General features: G+C 48.9%; 1 protein-coding gene across 1 annotated transcript in view; it reads right to left on the bottom strand.

Annotated features, from left to right (window-relative positions):
- LOC125467038 (growth hormone-releasing hormone receptor-like) overlaps positions 1-21,678 on the bottom strand; it is an 81,768-nt gene that overhangs the window by 12,975 nt on the left and 47,115 nt on the right. Inside the window, exons 7-13 of the mRNA XM_048562382.2 lie at positions 19,026-19,179; positions 17,824-17,884; positions 10,834-10,903; positions 9,556-9,647; positions 8,361-8,490; positions 3,098-3,139; positions 273-548 (exon numbers count right to left, since the gene is read on the bottom strand). Coding sequence (XP_048418339.1) covers positions 450-548; positions 3,098-3,139; positions 8,361-8,490; positions 9,556-9,647; positions 10,834-10,903; positions 17,824-17,884; positions 19,026-19,179 — 648 coding nt within the window. The 3' untranslated portion in view covers positions 273-449. The remainder of the gene's footprint in view (positions 1-272; positions 549-3,097; positions 3,140-8,360; positions 8,491-9,555; positions 9,648-10,833; positions 10,904-17,823; positions 17,885-19,025; positions 19,180-21,678) is intronic.

Raw genomic sequence — 21,678 nt, forward strand, 5'->3', positions numbered from 1 at the left:
GTAACGTCTTCACCCAGAGAGTGGGGAGCCTGTGGCATTCACTACCATAGAAAGCAGTTGAGGCCGATCCATTGAATGCATTTAAGAACAGACGAATATAGCTGGTCTAGGGCTAAAATGATCAAAGGGAGTGGGGAGAAAAGGGATTAAGTGAATGATCAATCATGAACATATTGATGACACAGTAGGCTCAGAGGGCTGAATGGCCGACTCCTGCTCCCATTTTCCATGTATCAAACTACGGGCAGGCTTGAAATTAATAACTTGCTCACCTTGTGTGGTTAGATTCTTCCAGGATGTTCAGCCGAGTTCATATTAATTCCTTCGATATAAAACTAAATAATGAAAGATTCTATAAATTAGGGGGAGACAGGTTTCCTTTGACAGTGAGAATGAGGAGTAGGTGAATGGGGTCGAAAGTGCTTTCTGCTTGACCTTTGACCTATGGTTCAACAGGAAGTGTCCATCTGGGTTTTCCCCATGACTGGCACAGCTCCATAACTGTCCAGATTTCTGCTCACCCATCTTCGATATATCTCAGTCTGTACCTGTTGGAAGAATTGCAGGTTCCTTTAAGCAGAGGCAATGTTACAATATCATTTTGAGCCCATTCACAAATGTCCACTCCCTTCCAGGCCAATTTGTCAATGTCTTACCAGACAAGAGGGCTGCTCTCTCATTAGAGAGACAGCTGGTGGTGGTGGTTTAACCTGGGGGTTATATCTCAGGTGAGAGCAGAGGCTGTAGGAGAGTCAGCCAGTGTGGAGGCTGAACCCACTTTGTTGGCATCACGCTGCTTCACATACCAACCATCCAGCCAACTGAGCTATACCGAACTGCCTCCCCCATGCCCTCCACCACTGACACTGATCAGCAGCAGTGTGAACTATCTACAAGATGCACTGCAGAAATTCACTGAAGACCCTCAGGCAGCACATTCCAAACCCACGAGCACTTCCATCCAGAAAGACAAGGGCAGCAGATACATGAGAACACCACCCCCTGCAAGTTCCCCACCAAACCACTCACCATCCTGACTTGGAAATATATCGCCGTTCCTTCACCATCACTGGGTCAAAATTGTGGAATTCCCTCCCCAATGACGCTGAGGGTCAACCCACAGCAGGAGGACTGCAGCAGATCAAGAAGGTACCCCCGACTTTCTCAAGGGGCAAGGATAAGGGAGGATCTGATTGAAACTTACAGAATACTGAGCGTCCCGGATGTGGAGAAGATGTTCTCACGAGTAGGAGAGCCTAGGCCCTGAGGGCACAGCCTCAGAGTGAAGGGACAACCCTTTAGAACCGAGGTGAGGAAGAATTTCTTCAGCCAGAGGGTGGTGACTCTGGGGAACTTGTTGCTGCAGAACCCTATGGAGGCCGCGTCATTGGGAATATTGAAGACAGAGATAGACAGGATCTTGATTAGTGAGGGGGTTAAAGGTTATGGGGAGAAAGCAGGAGGACAGGGTGAAGTAAATGCCAGCTATGATCAAACAGCACAGCAGAATCGAGGGGGCAAGGCAGCTGCAGTAACAACATTTACAACACATCTGGATGGGTATATGATTAAGGAAGGGTTTCGAGGGATAACAAAGTGTGAGACTGGATGAACACAGCAGGCCAAACAGCATCTTAGGAGCACAAAAGCTGACGTTTCAGGCCTAGACCCTTCATCAGAAAAGGGGGATGGGGAGAGGGTTCTGAAATAAATAGGGAGAGAGGGGGAGGCGGACTAAAGATGGATAGAGGAGAAGATAGTTGGAGAGGAGAGCATAGGTGGGGAGGTAGGGAGGGGATAGGTCAGTCTGGGGAGGATGGACGGGTCAAGGGGGTGGGATGAGGTTAGTAAGTAGGAAATGGAGGTGCGGCTTGAGGTGGGAGGAGGGGATAGGTGAGAGGAAGAACAGGTTAGACAGGCGGGGATGAGCTGGGCTGGTTTTGGAATGCAGTGGGGGGAGGGGACCCCACCATCAAAGACATTTTTCCATCCCCGCCCTTGTCTACCTTCCGGAGAGACCACTCTCTCTGCAACTCCCTTGTCCGCTCCACACTACCCTCCAACCACACCACACCCGGCACCTTCCCCTGCAACCGTAGAAAGTGCTACACTTGCCCCCACACCTCCTCCCTCACCCCTATCCCAGGCCCCAAGATGGCTTTCCATATTAAGCAGAGGTTCACCTGCATATTTGCCAATGTAGTATGCTGTATCCATTGTACCCGGTGTGGCTTCCTCTACATTGGGGAAAACCAAGCGGAGGCTTGGGGACCGCTTTGCAGAACACCTCCGCTCGGTTCGCAATAAACAACTGCACCTCCCAGCCGCGAACCATTTCAACTTCCCCTCCCATTCTTTAGATGACATGTCCATCATGGGCCTCCTGCAGCGCCACAATGGTGCCACCCGAAGGTTGCAGGAACAGCAACTCATATTCCGCTTGGGAACCCTGCAGCCCAAAGGTATCAATGTGGACTTCACAAGCTTCAAAATCTCCCCTCCCCCCCACTGCATCCCAATACCAGTTCTTCCTCTCACCTATCCCCTCTGTCCACCTCAAGCCACACCTCCATTCCCTACCTCCTAACCTCATCCCACCCCCTTGACCTATCCGTCCTCCCTGGAACGACCTATCCCCTCCCTACATCCCCACCCACACACTCCACCTATCTTCTCCTCTATCCATCTTCGATCCGCCTCCCCCTCTCTCCCTATTTATTCCAGTTCCCTCACCCCATCCCCCTCTCTGATGAAGGGTCTAGGCCCAAAAGGTCAGCTTTTGTGCTCCTGAGATGCTGCTTGGCCTGCTGTGTTCATCCAGCTCCACACTTTGTTATCTTGGATTCTCCAGCATCTGCAGTTCCCATTATTGCTGATCAGGGTTTAGAGGGATATGGGCCAAGTGCTGGAAAATGGAACTAGCTTAATTTAGGATATCTGGTTGGCCTGGACAAGTGGTACCGAAGGGTCTGTTCCCATGCTGTGCAACTCCATGACTAAGACTGTACAGAACTGCTTTGGTAACTGTGTACATGCACAAGAGTTTTCTAATGTATGTAATAAAGTATGTTCTTGCAATAAATGAGAGTTTCCCTACCTCTTGGTTCAGAAAGCAGTACAGCACTCCCACGATAAAACCCTGTGAACAGAGAACGGGGAACCCATCACGAAACAGTCAGGAAAATATTGGCATTGCTGATTCAATCAGCTGTTTCAAAGTAAAAGAAACATTTTTTCCAGCACATTCCACAACCACCAGATGTTCCAAAGCACTTCAAAGCCTAACGAGGTACTTCTTAAATATCCTGGAGGGGAGGCCCTGCTGGAATGTTGGAAATGCAACAGCCAATTTGCATACACAGCAAGCTCCCACAAACCCCAATGTGACAATGTCCAGAGAGAGTTCTCATCATCTCTTTTACAGAGCCAAAGGAGCATTTATATCCACCAAGGACGGTGAAGGCCACATCAGTTTAACATCACATCTGAAAGGTGGTGTTTCTAACAGGGCAGCACTCCCTCGCTTGCATTTGTATGATCCCTATTTAACATCCTGGGGGTACTGATCAGAATCTGAACTGTACCAGCCAGGCAAACCCTGCAGCTATAACAGCAGGGGCAGAGCCCGGGAAATGTCTCCTTCTGAGAGTTATGAGAGTAAACCGGTTGATGTGGTGTATATGGATTTCAGCAAGGCGTTTGATAAGGTTCCCCACAATAGGCTATTGTACAAAATGCGGAGGAATGGGATTGTGGGAGATATAGCAGTTTGGATCGGAAATTGGCTTGCTGAAAGAAGACAGAGGGTGGTAGTTGATGGGAAATGTTCATCCTGGAGACCAGTTACTAGTGGTGTACCGCAAGGGTCGGTGTTGGGTCCAATGCTGTTTGTAATTTTTATAAATGACCTGGATGAGGGCATAGAAGGATGGGTTAGTAAATTTGCAAATTTGCAGACAACACTAAGGTCGGTGGAATTGTGGATAGTGACGAAGGAAGCTGTAGGTTTCAGAGAGACAGATAAGCTGCAGAGCTGGGCAGAGAGGTGGCAAATGGAGTTTAATGCAGACAAGTGTGAGGTGATGCACTTTGGTAGGAGTAACCAGAAGGCAAAGTACAGGGCTAATGGTAAGATTCTTGGTAGTGTAGATGAGCAGAGAGATCTCGGTGTCCATGTACACAGATCCCTGAAAGTTGCCACCCAGGTTGACAGGGCTGTTAAGAAGGCATAGAGTGTTCTAGCTTTTATTAATAGAGGGATCGAGTTCCGGAACCAAGAGGTTATGGTGAAGCTGTACAAAACTCTGGTGCGGCCGCACTTGGAGTATTGTATATAGTTCTGGTCACCGCATTATAAGAAGGATGTGGAAGCTTTGGAAAGGGTGCAAAAGGAGATTTACTAGGATGTTGTCTGGTATGGAGGGAAGGTCTTACGAGGAAAGGCTGAGGGACTTGAGGCTGTTTTCGTTAGAGAGAAGAAGGTTGAGAGGTGACTTAATTGAAACATATAAAATAATCAGAGGGTTAGATAGGGTGGATAGGGAGAGCCTTTTTCCTAGGATGGTGACGGCGAGCACGAGGTGGCATAGCTTTAAATTGAGGGGTGAAAGATATAGGACAGATGTCAGAGGTAGTTTCTTTACTCAGAGAGTAGTAAGGGAATGGAACGCTTTGCCTGCAACGGTAGTAGATTCGCCAACTTTAGGTACATTTAAGTCGTCACTGGACAAGCATATGGACGTACATGGAATAGTGTAGGTTAGATGGGCTTGAGATCGGTATGACAGGTCGGCACAACATCGAGGGCCGAAGGGCCTGTACTGCGCTGTAATGTTCTATGTTCTATGTTCTGACTCCTCAAAGCCTGTCCACCATCCACAAGGCGCAAGTCAGGAGTGTGATGGAATACGCCCCACTTGCCTGGATGGGTGCAGCCCCAACAACACTCAAGAAGCTTGATACCATCCAGGACAAAGCAGCCGCTTGATTGGCACCACATCCATAAGCATCCACTCCCCCCACCACCGACGCTCAGTAGCAGCAGTGTGTACTATCTACAAGATGCAATGCAGAGACTCACCGAAGATCCTCAGACAAAGATCCTGTAGTGATTAGAAGGAGGTCAGCCAGGTGGACCTCATAGAATATGAGCTCCCTGATTGGGGCTGCCCTGGCTGACAGATGGAAACAGGAGGGTCAGAGGTTCTGCTCACTCTGAGAGCTGGTCCTGAGGGAGCTGGGTCAGTGCCAGTGTAAATAAAGGGGGCCTTGGTGATGGGATATTGGTCTCTGTGGAGATATTTCAAAACCCATGACCACTTCCATCTAGATGGGCGGTTCCTTCACTGTCGCTGGGTCAAAATGCTGAAACTTCCTGCCTAATAGTTCCGACATCCCAAGGAGTGCAAGGTTGGAGACAGGCAGCTCCCCTACCCCCTTCTCGAGGGCAATCATGGGCAGAAAATCCAGCAATGCTTCTCTCGCAACAAATGGCCCTGTATGTGTTGGGGGGGGCGCAATGAGGGAGGTGGTGCCGGTGGAACTTCCACAAGAATTCTGCGACTTTAACCTCACACTGAGTGTCAAAGACAAAGCCAGCATTTGTTATTCATCCCTAATTGCCCTCGAACAGGGTGGATTGCCGGAGTCATTTCAGAGGGTAGTTAAGAGACATTACTGTGGGTAGGGAGTCACATGTAGGCCAGGCCAGGCAAAGACTGCAGATTTCCTTCCCTAATGGATATTGGCTGATTCTGGTAAACATTCCATCACAGATTTATTTCCCATTCCAGCGAGGCCACTATCTCATGGAACTCTACAGGATAGATGAGGCCTTTTGGCCCATCAAATCAGTCCCAACAAAAATACCTTTCTACCTCAGCTAGTCCCAGTCTGCAACACCCTCCCCCTAAATAGATCTGAATGTGATCGCAATTCAAGTGCTCACCCAAGTCTTTTGAAAGGCCGTGAGGCTACTAGCCCCAAACCCCTCCCAGGCCATGCATTCCAGAGCATCCCCCCACCCTCTGAATGGAAATAAATCTCGCTGGATCCGAAAGGTTAACGCTGTTTCTCTCTCCACACAGATGCTGCCAGGCCTGCCAAGTATGCCCAACCCTTTCTGTTTTGAATCCAATTTTTTTGGAAATCTTTAATCTCTGAGTCTGACTCCAAGGAGTTTAACTGCCTTTGCTAAGCCTGACTGAATCCCTCAGAAACTTTATGGACAGCCTCGGAGGCGGTGCGGACGCAGCTCCTAGTTCTTGCCAGATATATGATTTTACAACCTAAGAGCTGGCCACTGAACATGATTCTCTCGTTCATCCATATGTCAACGCTCTAATATAACAAAGCCTACTGAGCCAAAATGATGAGAGTGAGTCGAAAGTATCAAAAGTTCCTTTTGTAATATTCCCTGCTGTATTTAACACTTCTGCTCCAGCACTGCTCACACATCCATGCCAGAATTTAACGTTCACCTCAGGGAAACTCCAAGGCGAGGCTGGAGAGTGGGTAACTCGGGAGACATTTCCCGGAATGGTCTCTGCAGTGACCGGAACAAGGCCAGACTCTGAGGAAGGGTCTCTCGACCCGAAACCCTAGCTCTCATTTCTCTCCACGGGTGCCACCAACCCCTGTTGAGCTCTTCCAGCAAACTCTTCTTAAAGCATCTGCAGTTCTTTTGGCTTTTAAACAAAGAAAATTACAGCACAGGAACAGGCCCTTTGGCCCTCCAAGCATGCACCGATATGCTGCCCCCTAAAACCCCCTACCCTTCTGGGGACTGTATTCCTCTATTCCCATCCCATTCATGTATTTTTCAAGAAAAGTCACTATAGAATCTGCTTCTACCCACTCCCCCAGCTGCAAGTTCCAGGCACCCATCACCCCCTGTTGATATGATAGAATATGAGTTCCCTGATTGGGGCTATTAACCTGGTCCAATCAGGGAGCCCTGGCTGACAGATAAATAAAGAGGATTGGAGACACTGGCGCTCCAAGGCCTGACTCTGAAGGGGCAGTAGTAGTGTCAAAGACTTTTGGTGGGTTGATAATGAGATAGCAGACTCTGTGAAGTTATTTCAGTCTCGGGTTGGGGTAGCTCCATCATATCGGAGAAGCTGGGTTCTTTCTCCGTACATCAGAGAAGGTAAAGATGAGATTTATTCTCAATTCGCTCATGGAACCTGGGCATCGCTGGCTATGTCAGCATTTATTGCCTGTCCCTAATTGCCCCTTGAGAAGGTACGGGTGAGCTGCCTTCTTGAACCGCTGCAGTCCATGTGCTGTGGGTTAACTCACAATAGTATTTTGACCCAATGATAGTGAAGGAATTTGGCAAAAACATAGCAAATGGGTGTTCAGTATAGCAAAGTGTGAGGTCACAGTGTTTGGTCAGAAGAATCGAAGAAGCTGTCTGTGACTTAAATGAAGAGTTCTGGAAAAGTGCTGTGCAGAGGGATCTGGGTGTCCTTGTGCGTGAAACACAAAATGGCAGCATAGAGGTACAGCAAGTAATTAAGAAGAGAAATAGAATTTTGTCCTTTATTGCTGGAGGGTTGGGGTTTAAATTGTGAGAAGTCTCGTTGTAACTGTACAGGGTGCTGGTGGTGATGTCACACCTGGAGCGCTGTGGACAGTTTGGCCTCCATGTCTGAAAAACAAATCTACCAGCATCAGCATTGGAGACTGTTCAAAAGAGATTCGCTCAACTGATAGATAACAAGAACTGCTGTATTGGAGTCAGAGATGACACAGCGTGGAGCTCGATGAACGCAGCAGGCCAGGCAGCGTCAGTGGAGCAGGAAAGCTGACGTTTTGGTTTTGGACCCTTCTTCAGAAAATCTGATTCCTCGGATAAAGGCTAGGCATTGATTCATTTCGGGTGATCTTATGAAAATATGTAAGATTCTGAGGGGCTTGACAATGTAGGTGCTGAGAAGATGTTTCCACCCAGTAGAGAATCTCAAACTAGGGGACATAGTTACAGAATAAGGAGACACTCAGTGAGAACTGAGAGATTTCTTCTCCCAGAGGGTAGTGAATGTTTGGAATTCTCTACCCCAGAGAGTTCTGGAGGCTATATCACTGAAAGTATTTAAAAAGGAGCCAGGTAGGTTTTTGAAATATCAGGGAATTCTGAGGAGCTGGATTGGGACCAGGGCAGATCAGCCATGATCATATGAAATGGTAGGACAGGCTTGAGGGAGTGAATGGCCTGTGCACACTGCTAATCTATATGAATGTTTGTTCACACCAGTCTATGAAGTATTGTCAGATCCCAAGATTGTTTCTATCATCAGCAATAACATCATGGAACTCTTCAACAACAAAAGGTGACCATCCAAAGTTCGCCATACCTGAAATGACCCGATGCAAAGGTCAAGATAAAGCCTAATGGCTAGCACTGCTCCATCAGGAGGGAAAGCACACACAATGTAGTGCACACCGAACAGAGGCACCAGCAGAAGGGTTGACTTTGTCAGGCGCCTGTGTGGAGGAGAGAACATGTCAGTGAAACACTGAGACAGTCAAATGTTGTCCTGAAGGACAAGTTCTGGAATGCTTCCCAGATCCTCACAGCTCAGGGCTGCCCCAGGCATGGGACAAAACTTGTCCTCAGGGGTCATGATGTCAGAGTTGCATTAACTCCAGTCATCCTGATGAAGTCACATGGTCACACTGTGGTTAATCTTGCTGGGATCCTGATGGAGACAGACACAGTTTACATAGACTGCCTCCATTTGTAAAGCCGGAGATTTGGGAAGTTAGTTTGGTGACTATAACTGTACTTCGCTGCATCGATGTTCCACAAAGGCTTGTGGAGAGATGTTGTATGAGTAAAGGGTTCTAGAAGAGCTACTTTGAAGATCCTTTAGTTGACACCAAGCCTGAGGTATCATACAGCTTTTGTCGGGAAAAATATTTAGTCCTGGAGGAGTTGAACATATTACACCTGATTCCTGACAGTAGTACTTGTGCCGAACTAGTTAATTTCTGGAAAAAGACACATTTTGTTAAATCTCTTTGACTTGAACTCCTCAGCACAATTTCCAAGGGAAGGGTTGATTGGTGGGTAAGTGGATACAGAAGGGGAGGCACAGTGGCTCACAGCGCCACAGACCTGGGTTCAATCCCAGCTTCGGGCGACTGTCTGCGTGGAGTTTCTCCCCGTGGCTGTGTGGGTTTGCTCCGGTTTCCTCCTACAGCCCAAAGATGTGCAGGCTAGGTGGATCGGCCATGGGAACAGGCTTTCGGAAACTGAATTAGCCATGGAATCAGTGAGAGGGCAAATGTGTCTCCCTCAAGAAGGGGTATTCTAATGGGGAGACTGGGCAGCATAGTGATACCCAGCATTGGCTGGGGGTACCTGAGGGGGGTATGGATAATACTCAATGCCCTTGCCTTCCTGCCTCTATCACCTTCGTACAGAATCAACCACACCCATTTTCTGCAACTTCTATCCAGCCCAGCCTAACACGCCCTCCGTGATGAGTGGGGAAAGGGGTCACGGTGCTGGCCTGCAAACACAGGCTGCCTTCTGAGAGCACCTACCTGTACTGCGAGGAGTTAGCTGTGTGAACATCCTTCGGAATCACCTTCCGCACCAGGATCCGAATGATGTTAATGAAAAGCACAAAGTTGACCTGCAGAAAGGGAAAGGGAAAGACGTGGGAAGCGGGAGCAGCAGGAATAGGCCTGCCAGCCTGCCCTGCTATTTATTCAACCGATCGGAGTCAAGCAAATATAGTTAACCAATAGATTGACATGAGGTTTGAGTGTTCACCATCAGTCAGGTTGGTAAGGAAAACCTTTCAGCTCTTTTTGATGTCGGGCCATGGGCTTATTTCCCCAAGGCAGGGCCTTAATTAAACTGGGAAAAACAGGACTTGGCCATTCAGCCCCTGGAGTCTGTTCCACTGTTTAATGAGATCATGGCTGATCTGTGACCTAACTCTGTTTCCCTGCCTTAGGCCCGTACCCCTTAAGACTTCTGCTTAACAAAAGTGTATCTCTCTCAGATTTAAAATTAACTGATCCAGCATCCACTGCCATTTCATGGAAGGGATCTCCAAACCTCTCCCATCCTTTGTGTGTAGAAATGCTTCCTAACATCGCTCCTGAAATTCTGACCCTAATTCCCAGACTATGCCCTGAGTTCTAGAGCCCACGGCCAACAGATACAGTTTATCACTATCTACCCTGCCTTTACCTGGCAATATCTTGAAGACACCAATCAATTCAACCCTTAATCTTCTAAATTCTAGAGAAAACTGGCCTAATTTGTGCAATTTCTCCTCATAACGTTAAACAGAAACAGTGCTTCAGGCTCAGACACGAGGGCCTTGGGGAAATAGGGCTGAAATCTTTTGACTGGCCTTCTGACCAGGTCACTGGGCCGGAGCCCTGACCAGTCCCCTGGGGCTGAGATAGACCTGAGAAACTGCACACCTGCACCATTGGCTGACAGACTGGTGTAACGATACTGTCACTGGATTAATGACTCCAGGTTAACGTTCCGGAGACGTTGGTCTGAATCCCATCAAAAAGTAGATGGTGAAAAACTGAAAGAGTGGAAAAGTGAGACTAAACCCAAAATTGTGTCACAAGCCCAACTAGTCAACATGGCTGACTTTAACTTAAGGAGGAGACAGGTTTTTAATGAGTAACGGGTTGGAGGGAGGGGTATGGGGAGCGGGCAGAAAAGTTGGGCTAAGGCCAAGATGAGATCAGCCATGATGGTGTGGAATGGTGGAGCAGGCTCGAGGGGCTGAATGGCCTACTCCTGCTCCTAGTTCTTACTAAAAGTTTTACCCTTCTGGCATTACTTACTGCGATAGATGCCACAATTGGTCCTTTGATTATCCACCAGTACGAGGAACCTTCAATAACATCCCAGCACCTGGAACAGCAGCATAATGTCAACGGGAAACTGCACATAGCATGTCATTCTTCACTTTGGTGACCAATTCTGCACTGCAGTGCACCCCACCTACCACCAGTACCATCAAGAAGAGAAAGTGAGGCAGGTATGTTGGCATTATATCTCTATGCCAACACTGGGCCCTGGAATTCCCTCCCGAATGGCACTGTGGGTGCAGGCCGCTGTAGTTTAAGGAGGCAGCTCATCACCACTTCCTCCAGAGCAACTGGGAACAGATGATAAAAGTTGGCCCAGCCAGGAATGCCTACATCCCACAAGGGAATTGGGAATAAATCTCCCCTTCATCTCACCCTGAGCCACCTAGCCTGCACATCCCCCAGATACTATGGGCAATTTCCCACAGTCAATCCACCTAATCTTTGGACTGAGCATGAAGCTGGATCACCTGAAGGAAACGCACGCAGACACGAGGAGAACATGCAAACTCCACACAGACAGTCGCCCGAGGCTGGAGTCGTACCCGGGTCCCTGGCTCTGTGAGGCTGCATTGCTAACCACTGAGCCACCGTGCTACCCTACACTTGCGCAGCAATGATCTATTCCCTGATGCTCAGTTTGGTTTCCACCAGGTCCATCCAGCTCCTGATCTTATTACAACCTTGGTCCGAACATTGTATGAGCTAAAGCCCAGAGGCAAAGTTCTGGCAAATGTGGATAGGTATGAAATTTCACAGATTGCAAGAATGATAGAAAAGCAGTGTGCTACCTAATTGGTGAGGGATTGCAGAGCTCTGAGATGCAGAGGGATCTGGGTGTCCTAGTGTGAGAATCACAAAAGGTTAGTCTGCAGGTAATTCAGAATGAACAGAATGTTATCATTTATCTTGAGGTTATTGGAAAACAGAAGGAGAGGAGTAATGTTTCAGGGCACTGAAGAGGTCGCACCTAGTGTATTATGCACAGCATTCAGCACCTTATATAAGCAAGGCTGTAAAAGCATTGGGAGCAGTTCAAAGAAGGTTTATCAGACCAATCCCTGGATTTGGCGAGTTTACTTAACCACATACACAGTGGCTACCAGAGCAGTTCAGTGGCTTGCAAATCCCTGCCTCCCTGAAGCCTGCCCACCACCTATCTGGCACAAGTCAGGAGTGTGATGGAATACTCCCCACTTGTCTCTATGAGTACAGCTCCAACAGCACACAACAATCCAGAACATAATCCACTAATCCAGAACAAAGCAGCCCGCTTTATTCGCACCCTATCTGCCATCAGCACCCACTCCCTCATCAGAAGGTTGTGTATTCAAATCACATCAGGCTCAGGGTGCTTTTCAGAAGCCCAAACCCCCTTAGGGTGCCTGGAACACGTTGCCAGCGGAGGTGGTAGAGGCGGGCACGATAGTGTCATTTAAGATGTACCTAGACAGATACATGGATGGGCAGGGAGCAGAGGGATACAGATCCTTGGAAAATAGGCGACAGGTTTAGATAGAAGAGCTGAATTGGTGCAGGCTTGGTGGGCCGAAGGGCCTGTTCCTGTGCTGTAATTTTCTTTGTTCTTTAATGAACAGTAGCAGCACTGTCAACCATTTACCCCCAGATAGAGACATAGAGCTGTACAGCATGGAAACAGAACAGGTATCCTAAATTAATCTAGTCCCATTTGTCAGCATTTGGCCCATCTCCCTCTAACTCCTTCCTATTCATGTACCCATCCAGTTGCCTTTTAAATGCTGTCATTGTACCAGCCTCTACCACTTCCTCTGGCAGCTCATTCCATACACACACCACCATCTGCATGAAAATGTTGCTCCTTAGATCTCTTTTAAATCTTTCTGCTGTCACTAAACCTATGCCCCTCTAGTTTCGGACTCCCCCACCCTGGGGAAAAGACCTTGTCTATTCACCCTATCCACAAGCCTCATGATTTAGTAACCTGCGAAGCTCTGGGGAAAATACCCCCAGCTTCTCCAGCCTCTCCCTTTAGCTCAAAGCCTCCAGCCCCAGCAACATCCTTGTAAATCTTTTCTGAATCCTTTCAAAGTTCCACAACATCCTTGCTACAGCAGGGAGACCGGAATTGTACACAGTATTCCAATAGTGGCCTAACCAAGGTCCTGTACAGCCACAACATGACCTCCCAACCCCTATACTCAAAGCACTGACCAATAAAGTTGTGTACCTAATGTTTTCTTCACCAGTCTGTCGACGTGCAACTTTACTTTCAAGAAACTAGGTTCAGCAACACTCCTCAGGACTCTACCATTAAGTGTGTAAGTCCTGCCCTGATTTGCCTTTCCAAAATGCAGCACCTCACATTTATCTAAACTAAACTCCATCTCCCACTCATCAACCCATTGGGCTCCCTGAACAAGAAATAGTAAGAACGGCAGATTCTGGAGTCTGAGATAACTGAGATGAGTCGGGACCCTTCCCCTCCCCCACTTCTGAGGAACGGTCCCGACCTGAAATGCTTCTCTGATTCTGCCCGGGCTGCTGTGCTCATCCAGCTCCACACTGGTCCATCTGATCAGGATCCCTTTCTACACTGAGGTAACCTTCTTCGCTAAGATAACAAAGTGTGGAGCTGGGTGAACACAGCAGGCCAAGCAGCATCTCAGGAGCACAAAAGCTGACGTTTCGGGCCTAGACCCTTCATCAGAGAGGGGGATGGGGAGAGGGAACTGGAATAAATGGGGAGAGGGGGGAGGCGGACCGAAGATGGAGAGAAAAGAAGATAGGTAGAGAGGAGAATATAGGTGAGGTGGTAGGGAGGGGATAGGTCAGTCCAGGGAAGGCGGACAGGTCAAGGAGGTGGGATGAGTTGGTAGGTAGGAAATGGAGGTGCGGCTTGAGGTGGGAGGAAGGGATGGGTGAGAGGAAGAACAGGTTAGGGAAGCAGAGACAGGCTGGGCTGGTTTTGGGATGCAGTGGGAGAAGGGGAAATTTTGAAGCTTGTGAAGTCCACATTGATACCATTGGGCTGCAGGGTTCCCAAGCGGAATATGAGTTGCTGTTCCTGCAACCTTCGGGTGGCATCATTGTGGCACTGCAGGAGGCCCATGACAGACATGTCGTCTGAGGATTGGGAGGGGGAGTTGAAATGGTTTGCGACTGGGAGGTGCAGTTGTTTGTTGCAAACCGAGCGGAGGTGTTCTACAAAGCGGACCCCAAGCCTCCGCTTGGTTTCCCCAATGTAGAGGAAGCCACACCGGGTACAATGGATACAGTATACCACATTGGCAGATGTGCAGGTGAACTTCTGCTTGATATGGAAAATCATCTTGGGGCCTGGGGTAGGGGTGAGGGAGGAGGTGTGGGGGCAAGTGTAGCACTTCCTGCAGTTGCAGGGGAAGGTGCCGGGTGTGGTGGGGCTGGAGGGTAGTGTGGAGCAGACAAGGGGGTCCCGGAGAGAGTGGTCTCTCCGGAAAGCAGACAAGGGTGGGGATGGAAAAATAGCTTGGGTGATGGGGTCGGATTGTAGATGGCGGAAATGTCGGAGGATGATGCGTTGTATCCGGAGGTTGGTGGGGTGGTATGTGAGAACGAGGGGGATCCTCTGGGGGCGGATGTGGCGGGGGCTGGGTGTGAGGGATGTGTTGCGGGAAATGCGGGAGACGCAGTCAAGGGCGTTCTCAACCACTGTGGGGGGAAAGTTGCGGTCCTTGAAGAACGTGGACATCTGGGATGTGCGGGAGTGGAATGCCTCATTGTGGGAGCAGATGGGGCGGAGGCGGAGGAATTGGGAATAGGGGATGGAATTTTTGCAGGAGGGTGGGTGGGAGGAGGTGTATTCTAGGTAGCTGTGGGAGTCAGTGGGCTTGAAATGGACATCAGTTACAAGCTGGTTGCCTGAGATGGAGACTGAGAGGTCCAGGAAGGTGAGGGATGTGTTGGAGATGGCCCAGGTGAACTGAAGGTTGGGGTGGAAGGTGTTGGTGAAGTGGATGAACTGTTCGAGCTCCTCTGGGGAGCAAGAGGCAGCGCCGATACAGTCATCAATGTACCGGAGGAAAAGGTGGGGTTTGGGGCCTGTGTAGGTGCGGAGGATGGACTGTTCCACGTAACCTACAAAGAGGCAGACATAGCTGGGGCCCATGAGGGTACCCATGGCCACCCCCTTTGTCTGTAGGAAGTAGGAGGAATCGAAAGAGAAGTTGTTGAGGGTGAGGACGAGTTCGGCTTGGCGGATGAGGGTTTCAGTGGAGGGGGATTGGTCAGGCCTGCGGGACAGGAAGAAGCGGAGGGCCTTGAGGCCATCTGCATGAGGAATACAGGTGTACAGGGACTGGACGTCCATGGTGAAAATGAGGTGTCGAGGGCCAGAGAATTGGAAGTCCTGGAGGAGGTGGAGGGCGTGGGTGGTGTCACGGACGTAGGTAGGGAGTTCCTGGACCAAAGATGAGAAAATGGAGTCCAATAGGCGGAGATGAGTTTGGTGGGGCAGGAACAGGCTGAGACAATGGGTCGACCAGGGCAGGCAGGTTTGTGGATTTGGGGAAGGAGATAGAAATGGGCCGTGCAGGGTTAGGGAATAATAAGGTTGGCAGCTGTGGGTGGGAGGTCCCCTGAGGTAATAAGGTCATGGATGGTGTTGGAGATGATGGTTTCGTGCATGGATGGCCCCCACACTTCCTCCCTCACCTCTATCCCAGGCCCCAAGATGACCTTCCAGATCAAGCAGATGTTCACCTGCACATCTGCCAATGTGGTATATTGTATCCATTGTACCCAGTGTGGCTCCCTCTACATTGGGGAAACCAAGCGGAGGCTTGGAGACCGCTTTGCAGAACACCTCCGCTCGGTTCGCAACAAACAACTGCACCTCCCGGTCGCAAACCATTTCAACTCCCCCTCCCATTCCTCAGATGACATGTCCATCATGGGCCTCCTGCAGTGCCACAATGATGCCACCCGAAGGTTGCAGGAACAGCAACTCATATTCCGCCTGGGAACCCTGCAGCCCAATGGCATCAATGTGGACTTCACCAGCTTCAAAATCTCCCCTTCGCTCACTGTATCCCAAAACCAGCCCAGTTCGCCCCCTCCCCCAACTGCATCCCAAAACCAGCCCAGCTCATCCCCTCCCCCCACTGCATCCCAAAACCAGCCCAGACTGTCTCCGCTTCCCTAACCTGTTCTTCCTCTCACCCATCCCTTCCTCCCACCTCAAGCTGCACCTCCATTTCCTACCTACTAACCTCATCCCGCCTCCTTGACCTGTCCGTCTTCCCTGGACTGACCTATCCCCTCCCTACCTCCCCACCTATACTCTCCTCTCCACCTATCTTCTTTTCTCTCCATCTTCGGTCCGCCTCCCCCTCTCTCCCTATTTATTCCAGAACCCTCTCCCCATCCCCCTCTCTGATGAAGGGTCTAGGCCCGAAACGTCAGCTTTTGTGCTCCTGAGATGCTGCTTGGCCTGCTGTGTTCATCCAGCTTCACACTTTGTTATCTTGGATTCTCCAGCATCTGTAGTTCCCATTGTCACTAACCTTCTTCACTGTCCACTACATCTCCAATTTTGGTGTCATCTACAAACTTACTAACTATACCTCCTATGTTTACATCCAAATTATTTATGCAAATGACAAGAAGTAGTGGACCCAGCACAGATCCTTGTGGCACACCACTGGTCACAGGCCTCCAGTCTGAAAAGCAACCCCCCACCACCACCCTCTGTCTTCTACCTCTGAGCCAGTTCTGTATCCAATAGCTAGTTCTCCTTGTATTCCAAGTGACCTAACCTTGATAACCAGTCTGCCCTGAGGAACCTTGTCAAATACCTTATTGAAGCCCATTTGATCACATTCACTGCTCTGTCACTGTCACCATCAATCCTCTTTGCTTCTTCTTCAAAAAACTCAATATAGTTTGTGAGACATGATTTCCCACATACAAAGCCATGCTGACTGCCCCTAAAGCAGGAACAACTCCACAATCCTCTTTAAATAGCACCTTCCAAACTTGCAAGATACATTTCCAAAACGGAGAAAGGCAGCAGATGCATGGGAACACCAGCCCCTGCAAGTTCCCCTTCAAACCACTCACCATCCTGCCTTGGAAATATATTGCCGTTCCTTCACTGTCTCTGGGTCAAAATCCTGGAATTCCCTCCCTCAGGGCGTTGTGGGTCAACCTATAGCGCATGGGCTACAGCGGTTCCAGAAGGCAGCTCACCCCCACCTTCTCAAGGGGCAACTAGGGATGGGCAAGAACCGCTGGCCCAGCTGGCAAATCCTATGATCCCATTAATAATTAAGATGAACAGGGTTTGTCTTCCTGAACATTATGGATTTTTTAAAAAATGATTCATTCATAGGATATTACCCGTGCCTAGGTGCTCCTAAGAAGGTGGTGAAGAGCTGCCTTCTTGATCTGTTGTCGTGCTTAGGTCATTTGTATATAAACTGCATAGAAAAAGGCCCAGTAATTCCAACTGGTCCCTAATGTTGCTTATGCTCCATGCATCTCTCTCCCTAGTTCATCAAACCCCGCCAGCTCATATTACTTTTTCCTTTTCCCACAGATATTCATCCAGCTTCCCCTTAAATGTGTTTACCCACCTCCCCAGGGTCATGAGATCCACTTTCTCAGCACCCTGCCAGTAAACAGGATTGCACTTAAACATGGAACAAAAACAGAAGTTGCTGGAAAAGCTCGACAGGTCTGGCAACATCGGTGAAGGAAAAGACAGAGTTAATGTTTCCTCCAGCCTCGTTTCTCCTCCACGGATGCTGCCAGACCTGCCGAGCTTTTCCAGCAACTTCTGCTTTTGTTCCTGATGCACAGTGTCCGCAGTTCTTTTGGTTTTTATTTTGCATTTAAACGTGACCCTTTCCAGGTTTTTACTCGCTGGTTTACTTTCGCCTCACCCTTTTAACTTCTGGGCATCGAAATTAAAGTTTATTGAAAGAAATAAAGTTTTTGACTCACTCAGTATTTTCAAATTGAAGCTTTGTAATCACCCAGGCAACAGTACATACAAAGGGAACACCTTGGAGAAAATGAACAGTTCTATTAGTCCCCGCAAAGGCTGCAGGTTACAGGAGCACACAAGTTCGGAACTGGGCAGCTTTCTCAAGTGAAACTCAAGCGATGGGCATTTACAGCAGAGTGAATTGCACATGAGCTGCAATGCCTGTCTGCTGTCAGGTTTGTGGATGGTGCATCCCGAAGACTGGTTTCCGCATCCCTTTGGATGCCCACAGCAAACCGGTTACTGACTGTGTCCAATCAGACTGCCCAGAGAGTCGGGGATTGGGGTCAAAGTCTCAGAATACAGGGAACGCCATTCAGGACTGAGATGGGGAAAGTTCTCTTCGCTCAAAGGTCAGGAAACCTGTGGAATTCTCTCCCGCAAAAGCTGCGGAGGTCTAAATCTTTTTTAAAGAAAATGACTTTTGTTCATATTTTTAAGGCACTAAGGAGTGTGGGGAAAAAGCAGGAATATGACATTGGGATAAATGGTTGGCCGTCATCATATTGAATGGTGGAGCAGGCTCGATGGGCCGAGTGACCTACTCCTGCTGCTATTTTCGATGTCTCTATGTTTTAGACGATTCTCACAAGACCCAAAGTATTCGGTGTCATTCCAAATTGTTTGTTAAATAATCCCAATGTGTGCTAAAAGGTATACCAACAGCCAGTTTAGGACCACCCATGGGGCAGCCCAATGTGTGCGTTGGAAATTACTAGTAGCCAGGGTTCTGACCCTCAGCAGGTCATAAGAACACGCACACACTTTACTTGCAAGAAATCTGATGGTAGTTATTATTTGGTATAGCTCCCAGGGCAATGTCTTGTCCAGGTTACGAACCTGTAGCAGGTTGGGGGCTGGGTGGGGGTTTCACAGATACCAGAGTTAAGCCTGCGACTGTTAATAGTAAATATTAATGAATAAAATAGTAAATAATAATTGCAGAAAGGTGGTGCAGCCAGTGTCACTCCAAATGCAAGACTAAAGCACAGATTATTTGCCAGTCTGTTTGCGGGATGACGGCCACAACCGCGGTTTCAGAACCAACCCCCACCGCGAGGCTGGGAAAGGCGCCAAGTGAATGCGAAAAGCGGCTGTTGTCGGAGCCTTCGCTTGAGTTGGCTCGACGCAGCGCCGACCTCAGTGCTCTAGTACCTACCCCATCCCAGGGCGCTCCACCACCAGAAGTAGCTTTTCCCGCAGGAGAAAGGCACCACCAGCAGTGAGCTGAGGTACAGAGCCTCCACCAGCAGCCAGAAGTAATTTGTCACCATGCAGAAGTACCAGAACACGACCGAAATCTTACAGCCTACCTGCAGCGAGAGAACAACCAGTCATTAGATCCTATTGATATCACTGTAGGAACAGAGAAAATATGAGCAGGTGTAGGCCATTCAGCCCTTCAGCTTATAGGGATTTGAACCCAGGTCCCAAAAGCATTACTGGCAGCACGGGGTCGGGGGGGGGTGGTCTCTGGGTCAATAGGTCAGTGACGATACCACCAGGCTAACCCCTCTTCCCTCTACTCACCCCACCCCCCACCCCCAATCCTGTCTATCACAGAAATGAGCAACCTGGCATGTGAGCTGCAATGCCTGTGTTCTGTCAGGTTTGTGCATGGTGCATCCCGAAGACTGGTTTCCGCATCCCTTTGGATACCCCAGCAAACCGGTTACTGACTGTGTCTAATCAGACTGCCCGGAGAGTCAGGGGTTGGGGTCAAAGTCTCGGCCACCCTCTGAAGTGACCCCAGTAACACCCTCCGTCCCAAGGCAACGAGAGATAGAACTTTAATACCATTGCTCACATTGCCAACAACAGGAGACTTTACTTTGGAAAAGGGCCGTTTCAGAGGGCAGCCATGAGCTCGTCTGTGGGATTAAACTGGAGCCTGTCTTCGTTTTAGTAATTCACAGGTTGAGAACATCACTGGCCAGCATTTATTACCCATCCCTATTTGCCCAGAGGGCAGTAGAGAGTCATCCACATTGCTGTGGGTGTGGAGTCACGTGTAGGCCAGAGCAGGTAAGGATGGCAGCTCCCTTTTCCCCATCACTGAAGCAGATGGTTGACTCATGGTCACGATTAGATTCTTATTTCGAAGTTTTTATTGAATTCAACTTCCACCATTGTCCATGGCGGGATTCAAACCCAAATCCCTGGATTAATAGGCCAACGATAATGGGTCAATCATGGCCCCATGGTTTGATACAGACCAGGTAAGGAGAGGTAGAACCCCTTCACGAGAGGGCCAGAATTTCTCATCAGAGCCTATGAATCATGTCTTCTTTTAAAAATGTAACTGATTTAAAACTCCAGGAGCCAGAAATGGTGGGATCTGATCCTCAGGCCCGACTGTATTAACCTGGGCATCTGGAATATTAGGCTCTACCCACCGTTACTCAGAGAGCGGAATTGTGCAGCCGGATTTGGGAGCTGAAACACTCAGTCCTCCTTCTGCTACTTATACATTAAAACCAAACCAGATATACATATCTAGTCAGGGGATCTGGAATATTCTCCAAAGGAGAATCTGGAGGTTTGGTGTGGATGAGCAAAATTCAATGAATCGATGGACTATTGTTTTTAAATTGTTACTCCTGGCCTGAGTTTAGAAACAATTTCAGAAATTGCTAGAAAGGCTCAGCAGGCCTGGCAGCCTCAGTTGGAAGAGTTAGTGTTTTGGGCCCAGTGACCCTCCCTCACAATGGGGTTTAGGACGCTCGATATTTGGCCTGTTCCAGTAAAGAGGGAGGACAAGGCTGGTAAGGTAAGACACTCTTGGATAACGAGGGAGTAGTGTATTTAGTCAAAAGGCAAAAAGAAACGTACGTAAGGCACAGGAAGCTAAAGTCGGACCGGGCCTGTGAAGAATGTAAGAAAAGCAGAAACAAGCTCAAACAGGGCATCGAGAGAGCAAAAAGGGGCCATGGAATGATCTTGGCAAGTAGGGTCAAAGAGAATCCCGAGGCATTCTGTAGATACATTAAAAACAAGGGACTGACTAGGGAGAAGGCAGGACCACTCAAAGATAAAAGAGGGAACACGTGCTTGGAGGCGGAGAATGTGGGTGAGATCCCTAAATGAGCACTTTGCATCGGTATTCACCCAGGAGAGAGATATGGAGGACAGTGATAGCAAGAATTGCAGATGCTGGAGTCAGAGATAACACAGTGTGGAGCTGGAGGAACACAGCAGGCCAGGCAGCATCAGAGAAGCAGGGAAGCTGACATTTTGGATCAGGACTCTTCTTCAGATAAAGGGATCCCAACCCAAAACATCAACTTCCATGCTCCTCTGATGCTGCCTGGCCTGCTGTGTTCCTCCACTGTGGAGGGCAGTGAGATTAGTGTGGAGCATGCTAATATGCTGGGGCATTTTGAGGTGAAGAAAAGTGGTGTTGGGTCTCTTGAAGAGCGTTAAGGTGGATAAGGCCATTAGGCCCGATGCTATCTACCCCAGGTTATTGAGAGAGGCAGGCGAGGAGATTGCTGGGGCCTTGACCAACATCTTTGTATCTTTGCTAATCACTGGAGAGGACTGGCAGGTAGCTAACATGTTCCTCTGTTCAAGAAGGGAAATAGATATAATCCAGGAAACTATAGACTGGAGAGTCTCACCTCAGTTGTTGGGAAGCTATTGGACAGAAATCTTAAGGATAGGATTTATGTGTATTTACAAAAGCATGGCCTAATTAGGGACAATCAGCATGGCTTTGTGCAGGGCAGCTCGTGTCTTACTAACTTGATTGAATTTTTCGAGGAGTTGACAAAGGTGATCGATGAGGGCAGAGCAATGGATGCTGTCTACAT

The sequence above is a fragment of the Stegostoma tigrinum genome, chromosome 2 (genome assembly GCF_030684315.1).
Source record: "Stegostoma tigrinum isolate sSteTig4 chromosome 2, sSteTig4.hap1, whole genome shotgun sequence".
In the NCBI taxonomy this organism is placed as follows: domain Eukaryota; kingdom Metazoa; phylum Chordata; class Chondrichthyes; order Orectolobiformes; family Stegostomatidae; genus Stegostoma; species Stegostoma tigrinum.